The sequence below is a fragment of the Pteropus medius genome, unplaced genomic scaffold (genome assembly GCF_902729225.1).
Source record: "Pteropus medius unplaced genomic scaffold, Ma_sr-lr_union100, whole genome shotgun sequence".
Classification (NCBI taxonomy): domain Eukaryota; kingdom Metazoa; phylum Chordata; class Mammalia; order Chiroptera; family Pteropodidae; genus Pteropus; species Pteropus medius.
The window spans coordinates 26,427,114-26,443,146 of NW_024349519.1; the positions used below are offsets into that span (position 1 = coordinate 26,427,114).

General features: G+C 35.8%; 1 protein-coding gene across 2 annotated transcripts in view; it reads right to left on the reverse strand.

Moving 5' to 3' along the window:
- Positions 1 to 16,033, reverse strand: part of ENPP6 (ectonucleotide pyrophosphatase/phosphodiesterase 6) — a 94,065-nt gene that overhangs the window by 27,845 nt on the left and 50,187 nt on the right. For both annotated transcript variants that reach the window (XM_039882632.1, XM_039882633.1), the window contains exon 3: positions 3,791 to 3,902. In XM_039882632.1, coding sequence (XP_039738566.1) covers positions 3,791 to 3,902 — 112 coding nt within the window. The remainder of the gene's footprint in view (positions 1 to 3,790; positions 3,903 to 16,033) is intronic.

Sequence of the window (16,033 nt, forward strand, 5' to 3'; positions counted from 1 at the left end):
CTCACTCCTTAAGTAGCACCAGCAGCTATGGAGGTTCTGGGATCCTGGAGGAATTTCTCTGGAGCCATTTCCATACTCTGGAGCTTGACAAAGGACAGCAGCTGTGTGCCCTGTTCCTGCGGCCCAGCTGTACTTGACCAACCTTTTTAAGAGGCCGCTTCAGTCAGTCTGCCTGGACCAGCCTGGAAGTAGCACCGGCCCTCCAGGCAGCCAGAGCTGCGTCTGCCACCACAGCCCCCAGACGAGCTTCTCGAGCTTATTCGGCTCCCGCACCACGCACCTATTCCTGCTTACTGAAGCATGAGTGTCCTGCCAACAGAACTTCCAGGAGGATGGATTAAGTGATGTGGATCACGAACTGCTTTCTTTTTTGACAGGCAAGGTGGCAATGTGAGCAGAGATGTTGCCTGGGTGTCCCCTCAAGGCACACAAAGCACCAGTGACTGAGGCTGCGTGCTCCTGAATGCGTAAAACACTGAGCAGACCGCCAAGGCCGCCATCCCACCTCCTTCCTGCATGAGCTATACAAGACCTGAGGTAAGGTATTTAACTGTCAAAGAGTCCGTTGGCCTCTTTTGTAAAAGGGGACAACAACGCTATGTAGTGCTGTGGATACAGAGCAAACTGGGTCAATGGCAGTAAAGTCTTTGACACAGTGCTAGTGGATGGGTGTTAAAAACACCAACTCTCTTGCCCTTCTCCTGTCCTCTACACCAAAGTTGTCCAAGTACAAAGGTAATATCTGACAAGGGTACGCTTGGGTCAGTAGAGCTTTACAAACACTAGAAGCAATGCCCATATCAAACGTGGAAGCTGGGCTAGCCCTCCCCACGCAGACATGTGCAGCTTCTTGGTCGACCTGGACTCTTGCAGAAATGCTGTCCCTGGGTAGGATCCTGGGTTCAAGACCTTGGCTGTCTCTCCTGCCTCCTGTCAAAGCCTATCTATCCTGTGCATATTTTGTCTGCTCCTCAAACTAACAGTAAAGTGGTTAAAGACACTCTATAAGCAGTACTGACTGGGAGAAGTATGCGTGTGTGTGTGTGTGTGTGTGTGTGTGTGTGTGTGTGTGTTTGCATACTCGTGTGTGGAAATTCTAAGTGCTCTTCAAATTACAGCTAGGAATTTGAGATAGAGCTGAAAAGAAACCAAGAAGAGGGTATGGAGCTCTCAACATGCTCCTCCATTTGGGGCTGATGAAAAGAGAAATACACCAAGAAAATTAATGATTCCTTTGAGTCACATTCTCACATGAATAACCTGCTATTTGCAAAGTGGTCTTGATTGTTCTAGATATTCTAGACTGGGCGACGGCTCATAATTTTCGATCCTTAATTCTACTTTGTAAGAAAGAAATGAGATATGTTCCAATAATGCATAGGTTGGTTGAAAAAGGTGCCTCTTTTTTCTTTGAGGGAGAGCCTAAGTTATCTTACTATCTTCCATGGGCAGTAAGTATCATCTGGCCAATTATTTTTCTTCTCATTTTTTTTTTCTCACTCTCATTTCAAGCCCTGACTAGTTTTAGAGACAGTGGATCTCCATCTCTCCACTCACTCTTCAAAGAGGCTGTTTCTGGTGGCCCTGTTGACTTTTGCAGTATGAAAACTCCACATGACAACTGCACTAGCCTGATACCATCCTGCCCAGCTCCCGGGGATCATTTGCCTGGTGGACTATGTGAATGCCATCCCCTGGAGCTCAAAAGTGTGTACACGAATGACTACAATGTTGGGCAATGTGGTAGCACCAAGACACACCATGCAGAGGCCTAGCGTGAGGCCGCTTTCCTGGACCTTCAGTTCTTTATAGCCATTTCTCTCCGGGGAAACCCAACACCTTTCTAAATACACACATGCATATACGCACATCACCAACAACAGCAACACCCTCTTCCCCATTTCTAAATGCCATGCTCCAAGATAATCCGTGATTCCCCAGTGTTCCATAGCTATGCAATGTTGCTTAAAAAGGAAAAAAGAAAAACTTCCTCAGAAACAGAAGAAACAGACACAGAAACTTCTCTTGGAAACAGAGCCTAGAACTAATTCCTCCAGCATTGCAGTGTGCCTCAGGACGGGGAAGCCTGCCTGGATTGGCCAGCTTGCAGGCCAGCACTGACATGGGACTCTTGTGGCTGTGTGATCCATGCTTTTCTACCTGTGAGTTACTGAGTAGTGTACAGTGGGAGACCATTTAGCTGTCAAGACAAGAGAAATGTGAAAAAGATTATATTGCCAAACAGAGTGTTGCATTATTTGGAGGTGTTTATGTGACAACTATGTTCCAAATTTTCATATTTGGCATGGCAATAGGGTGTAGGGATGGTTAGTGTTTTGGATATGTTGGAAACAGCGTTGTGTCGACATAAAGCCATCCCAAAGTTCCAGCTCTACTCATCTGCTGTGTGTGCTATGCCATTCTGCTTTGCTTGCACAAACTAGGCTGGAACACAGCATTCCGATTTGCCATGTATGTGATTTCCTAGCACTTGTGGGCAAGAAAAAGAATGCAGAGTAGGTAGGAGGCAGGATCACATAACACACCTGAGTTACAAACCATGTAGTGAGGAATATTTATTTAACGGTTACTTCTTCCAGATCTCCTCAAAAAAATCTTTTAATTTGTTCCCTCTTGATTTTTAAGTATTTTAAACCTATTTTCTCTCCAACCGGTCAATTACAGCCTGAACTTTCATGTGCCCCAGAGGGTCCTCTGAACAGGTCTCCACGAAAGTGGAATCGTTCTGAGAAGCAACAAAGGCGAGGGTGTTGTTTTCTTTTTTCACAGCTCTGTGGGGGTGATTGACGCTCCCCATGGTGGCTGGGTGGTGGTGGCAAGAATGGTATTCACAATCGGTTGACTCTCTTTGAGGCACTCTTAGTTACGGTCCATTCTGTGGCTGGTGCTAGTGATCCGTACACTGTGTCCGCAGTGTGCTGGCTCTCAGGGTCTGCCCAGCTCAAAACCAGGCTCTTCCTCTTGGAAGAGTGATAGTCCTTTCTTGGTCTCCACACTATGATTACTATGGGTTTCCTGCCCTGTGCCCACCCAGGAAACCCACTCAGTAGCCAAGGTGACCCCATGTTCGGCCCTGAAAACATGAGAGCCCCCAATATCTTCAGCCTCTTGGTTGCTAATTTCCCATGTAGACCCCCAACCTGGTCTCCCATCCTGACTTCCACTTTCAGTGATTTCTGAGACTGACTTGAGGCTTTGTCCTGACCTGTCTTGTTGGTCCCTTGCCCTGACAGACTCTTGTGTGCTCTTCAGGACAGCATTACTAATTTTTGCATTTTTCAGACTGTGAGCCGTAGTTCTATGGGGGAGAAAAAATTAAAGTTTTATGTTCTAATATGTTCACGTGCTTTGTACATTTTTAAGAAGTGCATAGAGTAAGCCATTTTCTAAACTTATTTCACTACGAATCCCCTCTTTTTACCAAATATTTATTAATATCTTCTGAGATACAAACATTCACTAAATCATGATTAGAGAAATGCTGACATTCCTATTGCTTCTCCATTATCCATCAATACAAAAAAGAAAGTCCCAAACCCCTGGGGACTTTCTTGCTCTTTAGTCAACATTTCCAAAGAAAGCCCCTGCCTGAAATCACTCACTCACGATTATTCTCTGCTAGTAGTTTACAATCACCATGTGAGAGGCTCACCATCTCTCTGAGACATTATTTCACCTATATCAAGCCTTCTTAACTCATGTTAGCATTCATTATTGGTCCTGGAAACGAGGAAGAACAGTGGTATGACTAAGAATTTGGAACACTTACTTGAAGGAGTCGAGAGCATCACTGACTGCATTGGCAAAATTGATATCCGTTGGGACATTTTTATATTCTAGGCAGTACGTGGGTCTGACACCAAGAATCTCAACCTCACAGCCTAAGAAGGAAAAAGATGGTAAGTGGTTACTTTCTTCAGTAATCGAGATAGGCTTATGAGCCTCTTTTGGGAAGCAAGCACCATTTGTCCATGTTCAGGAACTAAAAAGAATTTATTGCTGATAAGCGATATATTTAACTGTAACTTTTTTAACTGGAGCAGAGGTTGTCAAATGTCATTCTTATGCAACACTGGTGTCCCCTGAAAAGGACAAACAAAAACAGTTAATGATCGTCTTTCCCAATTCCCAAATTCCCAAATTTAAAACAACAAATTAAATTAGTACACAAAAATGTCTCAATTAAAACATTTTTTCTATAGATTTTTAAATAACTACTGAACCTTTTACTGTATCATTGCCTATTCTAGAATCAAATATTAGGTACTTTCTGATTAGTTCAGGAATAACAAAATAACTATTTCACTAATTTAATTGGACTTAGCATTACTGCACCAGATTAGGAAATCTAAAATTCACTGAGTGAAAGCACGAATTCTGAGTTGTGACCTTGCCTCTCCCAAACTGAAGTAAAAGAATAAAAGGCATTCAGATGTTAGGAGTTGCTATAGCCTCGGCTTCTCTGCTTTTGTAGTTCCCTGGAATGTAGAAGTAATCGCTCTGAGGAAGAGACACCCAACCTCATTATTAGAATATAAGGCAAGAGAGAGATGAGCCTGTTTCAATTTAAGTTAGGTATATTTATTGAGCACCTACTATAAACTAGTTACTATATTCAGACATAGTGGAAACAGAAATTTATCAGTCAGAGTCTCTGACCTGGAGCATCCCAAAGAGGAGTACAGTGGGCAGAAACACATCAGAAAACTGTGTACTGTTTTTTTTTGTGAGAAGTCCAAGTGAGATGCACACTTACTGGGTGGGATGAGGACTCAGATGAGGGACATTTCCTCCTGGAAGCCTTTCTCAAATCCCCATGTTGGGCTCAGTCTTACAAACTGCATCTAGTCAATGCATAGGGGGAGTGGGGGAGGGGGTGGGAAAGAAAGCACATCCCAAGCAAAGAGAGCAGCAGAAGCAAAAGTTCAAAGTGAGAAACAATAAGGTGTATGTGGAGAACTGTCAGCACAATAAAATTCCAGACAGGTGGTGTCAGGAGACCAGATGGTGAGCTTTTCTATAACCCAGGAAAAATGATTTCCAAGGTGGAAGTAAGTAAAAGTGGGACAAGTTGGGAGTGTGAGGAGAAAGGAGAAACACATTAACCCCACTCCTGGGTACATCTGGTTACAGCTGGTAACCATCTGGTCTACAGTTGGTTACGAATGATTTATTAGAAGGTGGGGCAGCCTCCAAGCAGAATTCCTTAATCCAGCATACCATAGCAAGCTCTGAGTACTCCATGGAGACTCCATCTCTTTCTGCCTGATATCTTGGGTTCAAGCAGAACAAGGCTATCTAAGCAATTAAGAGAGACCTGAGTGGGATTTGTCGAGTAGGATGAACAAGGAGATGACCCAAAAGTAAATCTTGTTTGTGAGTTCTTGGAAAATATTCATTATCCTAAGAAATGCCAGTGGAATTTTGACAGGTGATAGCCCTTAAGATACCTGTGTTTTAACTGTTGAAGGTTGTTTATGAATGTTTATTGTTTTCTCAAAGCTGTTCATTCAACAGTATAAGAGAGCCATGCTTTATATCCATTTCGTGCTCAGTGGCAGCAGCCCAAATGCAAATGAGATACCACCTATCCTTCAAAAGATTAACAACCTTATTCAGCATGGCCAGGTATCTGCTTCCGGCACATCTGATACATAGTTATGTGAGTTTGCAAGTAATGGAATTTTTATCATGGTTTTGCAGATAAAAGAAACTGCACACTTTTTGTTTTTACATTAATATCAAACTGTGTGTTTTTATATAATTATATTTATTAATATTATCAATTATGCATTCTCTTAATGCTTTTATTGGATTAAAATGAATCTAGACCTAATACTGGTGTAGTGATATAGTTCACCTGAGAAATTTATGTTTGCCTAGGTTAAAGGGAAATATAAATTTCTTTTATTGACTAATTACATATAGAATTCTATAGTGCAGTTGGAGACAATATGTGGCAAAGTAGATCTGTTTTTTTTTTTTTAAATTACAATGAATTTTAACTTAATCAAGAACCATGGTAGCATCCTACCCAAGGCTAAGGATAGGACAGGAAAATGGAGAGAAATTCCCCGAAGTACACAAACCCTTCACTGAGTGCAAGGCAGCAGCTCATCAAAGGCTAGAGAAGAACACCGGGGTAGAGAGATATCTTCCAAGTCACAGAAAGTTGGAGACAATGCTAGAGAGAAAAAGAACTCTTCAGTGATTCAGAAAGTTGGCAGCATAAACTCCCCACATAAAGAATAGAGAGTTTTCCACTGGACAAATTCCAAGACCAGCTAAAGGGATATTCCTATCGTTCTTCATGACATTTGAAGCTAGTGGCAAAATGAGTCTAAGTAAAACTTCAAAAAAGCCCAGACCCAGCTCAGCTACAGATTACATTACTTTTCTTCCACCCAGAGGCCTGACCTAGGGAGGGGCATGAACTTTTCTGGGGGAAAAGATCATTTGCTATACTCTCTACTGTTATTTTTTATACAATGTTCAGCATATAATAAAAAATCATGATATATGTTAAGAAGCAGTGAAATGTGCCCCATAATTAAGAGAAAAATAGTCAACAGAATCAGATCCACAGGTGACACAAATGCTGACTAGAAAGAGTAAACATAAAAGAAATTTCTTTAAAATAGTATTGATTATGTAAAGCAAAATTAACAATAATGCATCGTGGGGTTTACAACATATGTATAAGTAAAATAGATGATAAGAGTATAGAGCATATATGTGGACAAATGGCATTATAAAATTTAAAAACTCTAACATCATTTGTGGAGTAATATAATATTATTTCAAGGTCAGACATGAATAAGTTAAGGATGCTTGTCTAGAATAACTATAAAAAAATAAATCTGAAGTCAGAAGAGAAGATATAATAATATTCTAAAAGTACTCAATTAATGGAAAAGAAGATAGGAAAAAAGCAACAGAGGAATGAAAACAATTAAGACAAAAAAATAATACAAAGATGGTAGGCTTAAATCCAACTATAACAATAATTACATCAAATGTAAATGGACTAACCACTTTATTTAAAAGAGAGATATGGTCAGACTGGGTAAAAAAATTAAGACCCAAATGTATGCTATCAATTAGAGAGAAATTTTAAAAATATAAATACTTCGACTGGTTAGGAAGAAAGAAATGGAAAAAAGGTTATACCATGCAACAATAAGTATAAGCAAGTTGCTATGGTTATATGTCAAAGTAAATTTCTATAAAATACCAAATGATGGTGAAAATGAGCAACTAGAACTCTTGTCATTTTCTGGTGGGACAGTAAAACAATGGTCACTTCATAAAATTATTCAACAGTTTCTTATAAAGTCAAATATACATCTACCCTATAAACCAGGATTTCACCACTAGATATTTGCGTAAGAGAAATGAAAACATAGCCCAAAAAAGACATACAAGGATGTTCATAGTAGCCTTAGTTATAACAGCTTCAAACTGGAAATAACCCAAATATCCTTAAACAGGAGAATGAAAAAACAACTTGATATGTTTGTGTTATGAAATACTACTCAGCAGTGAAAAAGAATAAACTTGATACATGACACGCATGGAGTGAAATCTCATAAACATTACGTTGAACAAAAGAAGGCCGATACAAAAGAGTAGAGTTCCATTTATATGAATCTTGGGAATGGACAAAGCTAATCTATGACAATACAAATCAGAAAGCATTTGTCTCTAAGGTGGCGAGAGGTTGACTAGAAAGAGAAATGACTATGGAAAAATTCTATATCTTGATTTGAATGGTAGCTACGCAGGTGCAGGTGATTTTGAAAATATATCAAACTATACTCCTATGATCTTTTATTGTATGTAAATTATGTCTCAAAAATTAAAATAATTGAGTATCTATAATGTGCATAATTTTGTATTCAGATATAAATAATGTTAAGTAAAGATGGTAGTGTACAAAGATTAATGATAATAATAACAATCTGTTATTGACTGCTACTATTTGGTATAATTCTGACAAATCTTATAAAATAGTTGATAGGGCCTTTATTTTACACACGAGAAGCTGAGTTCAAAAGGTTGAAGAGATCTTCCCATTGTTATAGAGTAAATGTGAGGAAGAGCTAGTATAGTCTTGCTTTGCTTAACAATGAGGATATGTTTTGAGAAATGTGTTGTTAGATGATTTTGTTATTGTGAGAACATCCCATCATGCACTTACACAAACCTAGATGGAATAGCCTATTGCATATCTAGGCTATACGGTATAGCCTACTGCTCCTAGGTTACAAGCCTGTACAGCATATTACTAGACTGAATACTATAGGCAACTGTAACACAACGCTTTTTGTGTATCTAAACACAGAACAGATACAGTAAAGATATGGTATAAAAGATAAAAAATGGAAGACCTGTAGAGGACACTTACTATAAATGGAGACTGGAAGTTTCTCTGGGGGAGTCAGTGAGTGGGTGGTGAGTGAATGTGAAGGCCTAAGATATTACTGTACAGTACTGTCGACTTTACACTTAGGCTATACTAAATTGATTTATTTAAAAAAACTTTTTTCTTTAATAATAAATTGACCTTGCTTACTGTAACTTTTTTACTTTTTAAACTCAAAATTTTAAAAACCGATTCTTTTGTAATAACACAACATAAAACACAAAATATTGTACAGCTGTGCAAAAATATTTCTTTATATCATTATTCTATAAACTGTCTTATTTAAGAATTTTTTATTTATTTTTACTTTAAAAATTTTTTTTTTTTGTTAAAAAATAAGACACAAGCACACACATTAGCCTAGGCCTATACAATGTCAGGATCATCAATATCATTCTTTCACTTCTACATCTTGTCCCACGAGGTCTTCAGGGCAATGACATCCATGGAGCTGTCATCTTCTACGATAATAATGCCTTCTTCTGGAACATCTCCTGAAGGACTTGCCTGAGGTTCTTCTTGAGGAGGTTTCACTCTTTTTAGTAATATGTCTATGGTGGTTTTCTTGGTTTGTTTCTTTTTCTTTTCTTTTCTTCTTCTTTTTTTTTTTTTTTTTTTTTTTTTTTTTTTTTTTTTTTTTTTTTCTTTTTTGGTTATAGATTTGCTTGTAAGTAGATAATGCACCATGAACATTCCTCTGTATTAATGAAAACCTTTTGGCATTGGAGTTCATGTTTTCAAACTTTTTGAAGGAGCTTGTTGAGGTCTGCAAAAGCTTCTGCTAAACACTTCATTGTGAATTTTCTTAGGGGTTCTTTTTTTTCTTCTCCAGTAGTTTCCTCTTCTCTTACCTCTTCTTCAGTTATGTGTTCCTGTTTCAGTTCTAACAACTCCTCATTAGTCAGCTCCTCAGGAAGCACCTCTAGGAGCTCCTCAATGTCATCCTCATCTACACTGGGTTAAAGTTGCTTGCCATCTCAACAACAGCCTTGTTGATTTTTGCAACCTCTTCATCCTCAGCAAACACTTTGAAGTCTTGGATGAACCTCTTGCGTGTGTTCTTCCAGATGCCATTCATACACCCCTTGATGACATCAACTCAAGTCCAAGCAAATTTCTTGATACAGTCATAGATGTTGTAATCTTTTCAGAATTTCATCAATGTCTTCTCCATGTCTTCCTCAGTTGCATGGTAGCCTGGGCAAATGTCCCCCTCAGGTAATAGGCCTTAAAAGCTGCTATAACTCCTTGATCCATTGGTTAGATCCAAGAACTGGTGTTTGGAGGGAGAAAACCCACTTAGATAAGGGGATGAAGAGCACCAATAAAAAGAGAATGTCCAGGAACATTATCAACAATAAGTAAAATCTTGAAAGGCATGCTATTCTTTAAACAGGACCTTCATTTCACTGGCACAGTAATTTAGGTGTGCGTCTTGGAAGAGGAGCTGGGTCATTCATTACTTCTCATTGCTCCTGTGGTACACTGGCAGTGTGTGCTTATTGACAACTTGAAGGCCTTGAGGTTCTCACTGTGCCAGATCACAGACGGTTTTAGTTTGTAGCTTGCAACATTGCCCCCAAGCAAGACTATTTTCCTGTCCTCAAAAGCCTTGAAAACTGCCATTGACTTTGCCTCCTTATGGATGAAAGTCCTTGGAGGCATCTTTCCAGAATAGGGAGGTTTCATCCACACTGAATATTTGCTTTGGCAAGTAATTTTTCTTTACAATCAGCTTATCTAGAGTGTCCAAAATTTCTTCAGCTGCCTTCGCATAGAAAATTGCAGACTCACTTCTCATTTTCACATTATGTGGTGAATAACGATTCTTGAATTGTTTAAGCCCCAAATCTAGCAATGAATTCAACACCGTAGTCAACTCCAGTCTTTTCTTTCAACACCACAGACAAATATTTTTCTTTGTCCATGATTGTCATGGAGCTGAGGGAAATACATTTCTATGTCTGGTCTTTGATCCTGGTCATTAGAAGTTTCTCCATGTCTGATATAGGCCCTTCTCAAATTTTTTTAGTCTTGAGGACTTCGATGAAGCAGACACTTTAGTGGTTTCCATCACTTTGTTCTTGTTCTTCAAGATCATAGCTATGGTCGAATGGGACATGCCTGACATGCAAGTGATAACCATGACTGATTTTCCACCTTCATGTCATTCAACACTTTTAATTTCATTTCCAGATCAATCACTAGACATGGCCTCTTATTGGCAACATTAGCAGTAGATTTTGTATGCTTAGGGGACATGATGCACAAAACAACAAGAGATTAAATCAAGAAAAAGAGAGAATGATGCAATAAGTAGATGCTGTAATCACAAGGTGTATGAGGCTCCTGCCAGTGTAACATGGCATACTGTCTTACAGCAAACTTTTTTTGTAAGTAGAAAGATAAAGAATAACAGATATATAAGATATTTCAATGTAGAATATATAAGACATAGCTATATAAATCTGTGGAGGATTTAAATGTTAGTATCGGTAAACTGGATTCAATAGATGTTGAAAATTGCATATTAATATTATAGAATGTCCCCTATTGTCAAATACAACACTTGAAAAACTAATCATATTCTGGCTACAAAAAAAAAACAAAACTCAGTAACTTCCAAAAATCAGAAATTTTATAGGCCACAGTGCATATTATCTGACCACAGGTAATAACATTAAGAATTAATCATAACAGTTAACTAAAAATAAATCCAACTCCTTATGAATGAAAAAGAAAATTTTTATGTAACTTGATGTAAAGAGGAAATGAAAACATCATTGACAGGCTAATTATTAACAACAGTGAAAATTCCGCATTTCAAAACTTCATGGGATGCCATTACCACTGTAATTTATTACTGTTATAGCACTTCTTATCAAGGCAATTAATAAGAAATAGAGGTAAGAAATCAGTGTTAGAAATAAGAAACATACATGAGAGTTTCCTCTATGGAAATGTTTTTAAAACTTGGCAAAATACTCATAACGCTTCATGACAAGTACAGAAACACACACAGAGGAAATAAAAGTTGCACCAAACGATGAGCAATGCATGCTAATACTTTCTTGTTCTCTTCTATTTTGTTTTAAGTATTTTTTAAAATACTGATTAGCAACTCATAAATTGATTTCACTGTCCATTATAGATCAACATATGTGTTTGAAAAATACCAATATAAGTCATATACATAGGTGTGTAGTCCTAAGTCACTCTCATCCATTAAGAATGAGGTTGTTAGGCAATATTCATACAATTTTATTATATGCATGCTTTGCCTAGCAAATCACTTCTAGGAGCATACTCTAAGAAAATAAAGTCGTATATACAAGCATCTTTATTAAATGTTACTTTTAAGTTAAAATTAGGAAGCAATTTAAACATTTGGCAATAGAGGTATGGTTAAATTATGGTACATCCAAATAATGAAATACCATATAGGTATTGAAATAATTATGTCATTTGTATTTATTGGCATAATATTTCAAGTGAAAAAAGGTGACTAAATAGTATGTAAAGCATGATCTCATTTTTGTAAATATTTAAAAGCACATTTATGTCTAAAAAAGAGTGGAAATAAACATAACAATCTATAAGAACGGGCAAAATTTGGGTGCTGGTTTGGTAAATTTTCTTTGGCTAAACCAAAGTCATCCGGGACTTCCTTTTCCCTTTATCTGTTACTGTAGAAAGAGTAAAGCTTTCTCACCTCCCCAGGGTCCCTTATGGCTAGGAACAGTCATATAACCCAGTACTGGCATTTTGATTTGCTGAGGTGCTTAGAGTGGAAATTGTTAGCACTACCTCTTTCCCACTTTTCCAGTTTGGAATGCAAGTTGTGAGGACATGATCCCTGGACCTGCAGCAGCTATTTCTAAACCATGAGGCAATGAGCATGAAGGTAAAAAGTTAATATGCAAAAAACAAGTAGAAGGCTGTAAATTGCCTAGGTTTTAAAAATGACATAGGTGATCAGGTAAACCACATAAAGTACTTCTTGTTATGTGACACGAATAAATTTCTGTATGTTTATCCACTGTTCACTGTTAACTAAGGTTTTCTATTACTTGCAGCAGACAATTCCTAGCTGATTCAGAAGGATTGTGGCTGACTTTTATATTCTTATAATTGCTTATTGAATTGATGTAACTTTACTAAGAAAAATATTTGTTATTTCTGTAATAAGAAACCAAAAACATATTTTTAGTGATAACTTCCTACTTCCTTCTAATGTATGAATTAGGATACAAAAATGCTATTGTGTAAATATCCAGTTTTCAAAAATTAATACGTAAATAGAATAATATAAGCAAACCAAATTGGGTTTATTATAGGAATAAAAGATAGGTTTACTATTTTAAAATCTATCAGTATAATTCACAACAGCGACAAAATAAAGGTGAAAAAGCATTCGATCATCTCAATAGACACATAAAAAGTATTTGATAAAGTTCAAAAACCATTTATAATAAAAGCTCTTAGTAAACTGAACTAGAATTTATTAGAATCGACTTGGGTAACTAGTAAACTCTACCCTTAATCTGATAAAAAATATTTACCAAAAAACATATATCATAGTCGGTAAAATGTGTTCAGCAGTGGGATAAGGATGCCTCCTGCCATAACTTCTATTCAATATTGTACTGGAGGCCTATCCAGTTGGGGGCTATGGCAGGGAGCACAGGGATAAAAACAAAACAATTAAAAATAAAATTGTTATTATTGTATTTATGCATAGTAGGAAAAAAAATTAGAGAATGAAATTTAAAAACCAACATCATTTAGAATAGAGTAAAAACATAAAAGATATGTTTTTATCTTTTACGAAATAAATTTAATAAAATAAATTTAATAAATAAATTTATTTATTTATTAATAAATAAATTTATTAAAAATGACCTAATAAATAAATTTAATAAAAATGACCTAAGAATTTTACAGGTTGTGTAAATATATTTAGAGAAATGTAAAAATACATTAAAAGTGGAGGAATATATTATATATATGAATTAGAAACTTTAATATTATAAGTATATCAATTGTAACTCCAATCAAAATTCCAACTGTGTGTACACATGAGCATGTGCGTGTGTGTGAATTGACAAGTTGATTCTAAAACTTATATGGGAATGAAGAGTCAAGTACAGCAAAGGCAATCTCGAGTCAGATGAACAAAACAAGAAAATTTACCGTGTTGGATAGATATATAGACTTATTTTAAAGCTACAAAAGTGAACACAAACTGGCATTTTTACGAGAATAGACACAGAGACTAAAGGTAAAGGTTAGAGATTCTCGAAACAGATCCACAAATACACAGTCAGTACCTGATTTATGACAAGGGAGACACTTTAGAGCAGTAATAAAAGATTTTTTTTTCAAAAAATTATGATACACCTGTTGGATATATATATCTTCAGACCTCTGTCTAACACTATACAATATTTTGTTTAGAATATAGTTATTCACTTGCAAAGTTTTGGATATACAGGAGAGATAAATATCCTTGCCACATTTTGGTATCAAGCTTATGCTGACTTCATAATAAAAGTGATTTACATTTATACCTTCTCTGAAAAAATTTGTGTAAGATTGGTGTTACTTTTTCCGTAAATGTTTGAAAACTTATTTGTGGAGGCATCTAATACTGAGACATTCTGTTAGAGAAGGTTTTTTTTTAAGATTTAATTTAAAAATAGATATAGAAGTATTCTAGTTTTCTACTTTTGGAGTCAGTTTTGATAATTTTTCCCCAGAAATTTGTCTATTTTATCTACATTTCAAATGCATTGGCATAACATTTTTCATAGTATTATTTTACTAGCTTTTTAATGACTATAGGTTCTAAATTGATGTCTCCTTTTCCAGTTTATTATTTTTTATTTGTATCTTCTCTATTTATATAAGCCTTGTCAAGATTTCATCCACTTCACATTTTTTTTTCCAAGCACAAATGTGGTTTTGTCAATTATCTGTAGTGTAAGTTTTTGGTTTCTATTTCGTTCATCTCTGCTCTTATCTTTATTTAAAGTTTAACTTAGCAGGGAAGTTATTTCTTTTTTCTTTTCTATTTTGGTGGAATTTAATTTCTTTTGAGATGGAGACTCAGATCTTTGATTTTTGGCCATTCTTCTTATCTAATATTTGCACGTGTGACTTAATTTCCTTTTAGGCATGATTTTACGTGCATCCCAGTTATTCTACTACATCATATGTACTATCTTCACTATCCCTCAGTTTAAGATATTTTCTAAATTTCCATAGTTACTTCTCCTTTGAACCATGAGTTATTTAGAAGTCTCTAGTTATTTTCCAAATGCACAGGAATTTAAAATTTTCTTTTTATTATTGATTATATTTAATTACAATGTAGTTAGAGAACAAATCTGTATGATTTCAGACTTTTCCAATTTGTTGAGAAATGCTTTATGGCTAACATATGGTCACTTGTGACAAATGTTCCACATGCACTTGAGAATAGTAATGTATATTTAGCAGTGTTGAGTGCAGTGTTCTAGTATTATCAATTAGGTAAATATGTTAATTATGTTGCGTAAATTTTGTGTGCAGTGTTCTAGTATTATCAATTAGGTAAATATGTTAATTATGTTGCGTAAATTTTGTGTATTCTTCTAATTTTTTTGTTTTCTTATTTTATGTTACTGAGAAAAATGTCTTAAACCTCTACTATAATTGTGAATTTACCCATTTCTCCTTTTAGCTCTTTCGATTTTGCTTTATTTATGTTGAGGTTGTACAATTAGGAGCATTAAAATTTAGAATTGTTACATTTTCCCTGCTAAATTAAACTTTAAATCAACACGAAATGTCTTTATCTTAAAAGTATTGTAGGCTTAGAATCTAAATTGATAGTATAGAAGCACCAGCTCTCCTTGGTTAGTGTTTATGTGATGTATCTTTAAAAATGCTATTACTTTCAACATTTCTGCTTACTTACATTTGACGTACATCTTTTATCAGCAGCATATATTAGTCTTTGCTTTTTTCAGTCTGACAATAGTTGTTTTTAATGTATATTTCTATTAAAGTTTAGCATAAACACAAAAAAGTGACTAAACCATAATTGTACTATTCAATGAATTCCTACAAAATGAATGTATCTGTGTAACCAGCACTCAGCTCAGGATACAGAACACTATCTTCGCACATAGGCACCTTCTCATGCTCCTTTCTAGTCACTACTCTACCAAGAGTAAACACTATTTTAACACTGTCAATTAGTTTAACCTATTTTTAATTTTATACAAATAGAATCATTTAGATGAATTGAAATATTTGAGATATTAGTAAAAACTTAAAATTTTATGTATCATGTATTTATTGATATCTTTGTGTTTAATCAGCTATCTTACTATATATCTTGTATTCATCACACATTGGATACTTTCTCCTCTTTCTTGATTTCTTTTGGATTGAGTATGTATTATTGTTTTTGTTCCATTTCACTTCTTCTACTAGCTTGCTATTTATATATTTTAATTGATCTGTTCTTGGCACAGTGCCCTGAAGATGATAAAAAATTGAAATATTGGTTTATTGTAGCCTATTATAAATTTGCACTTC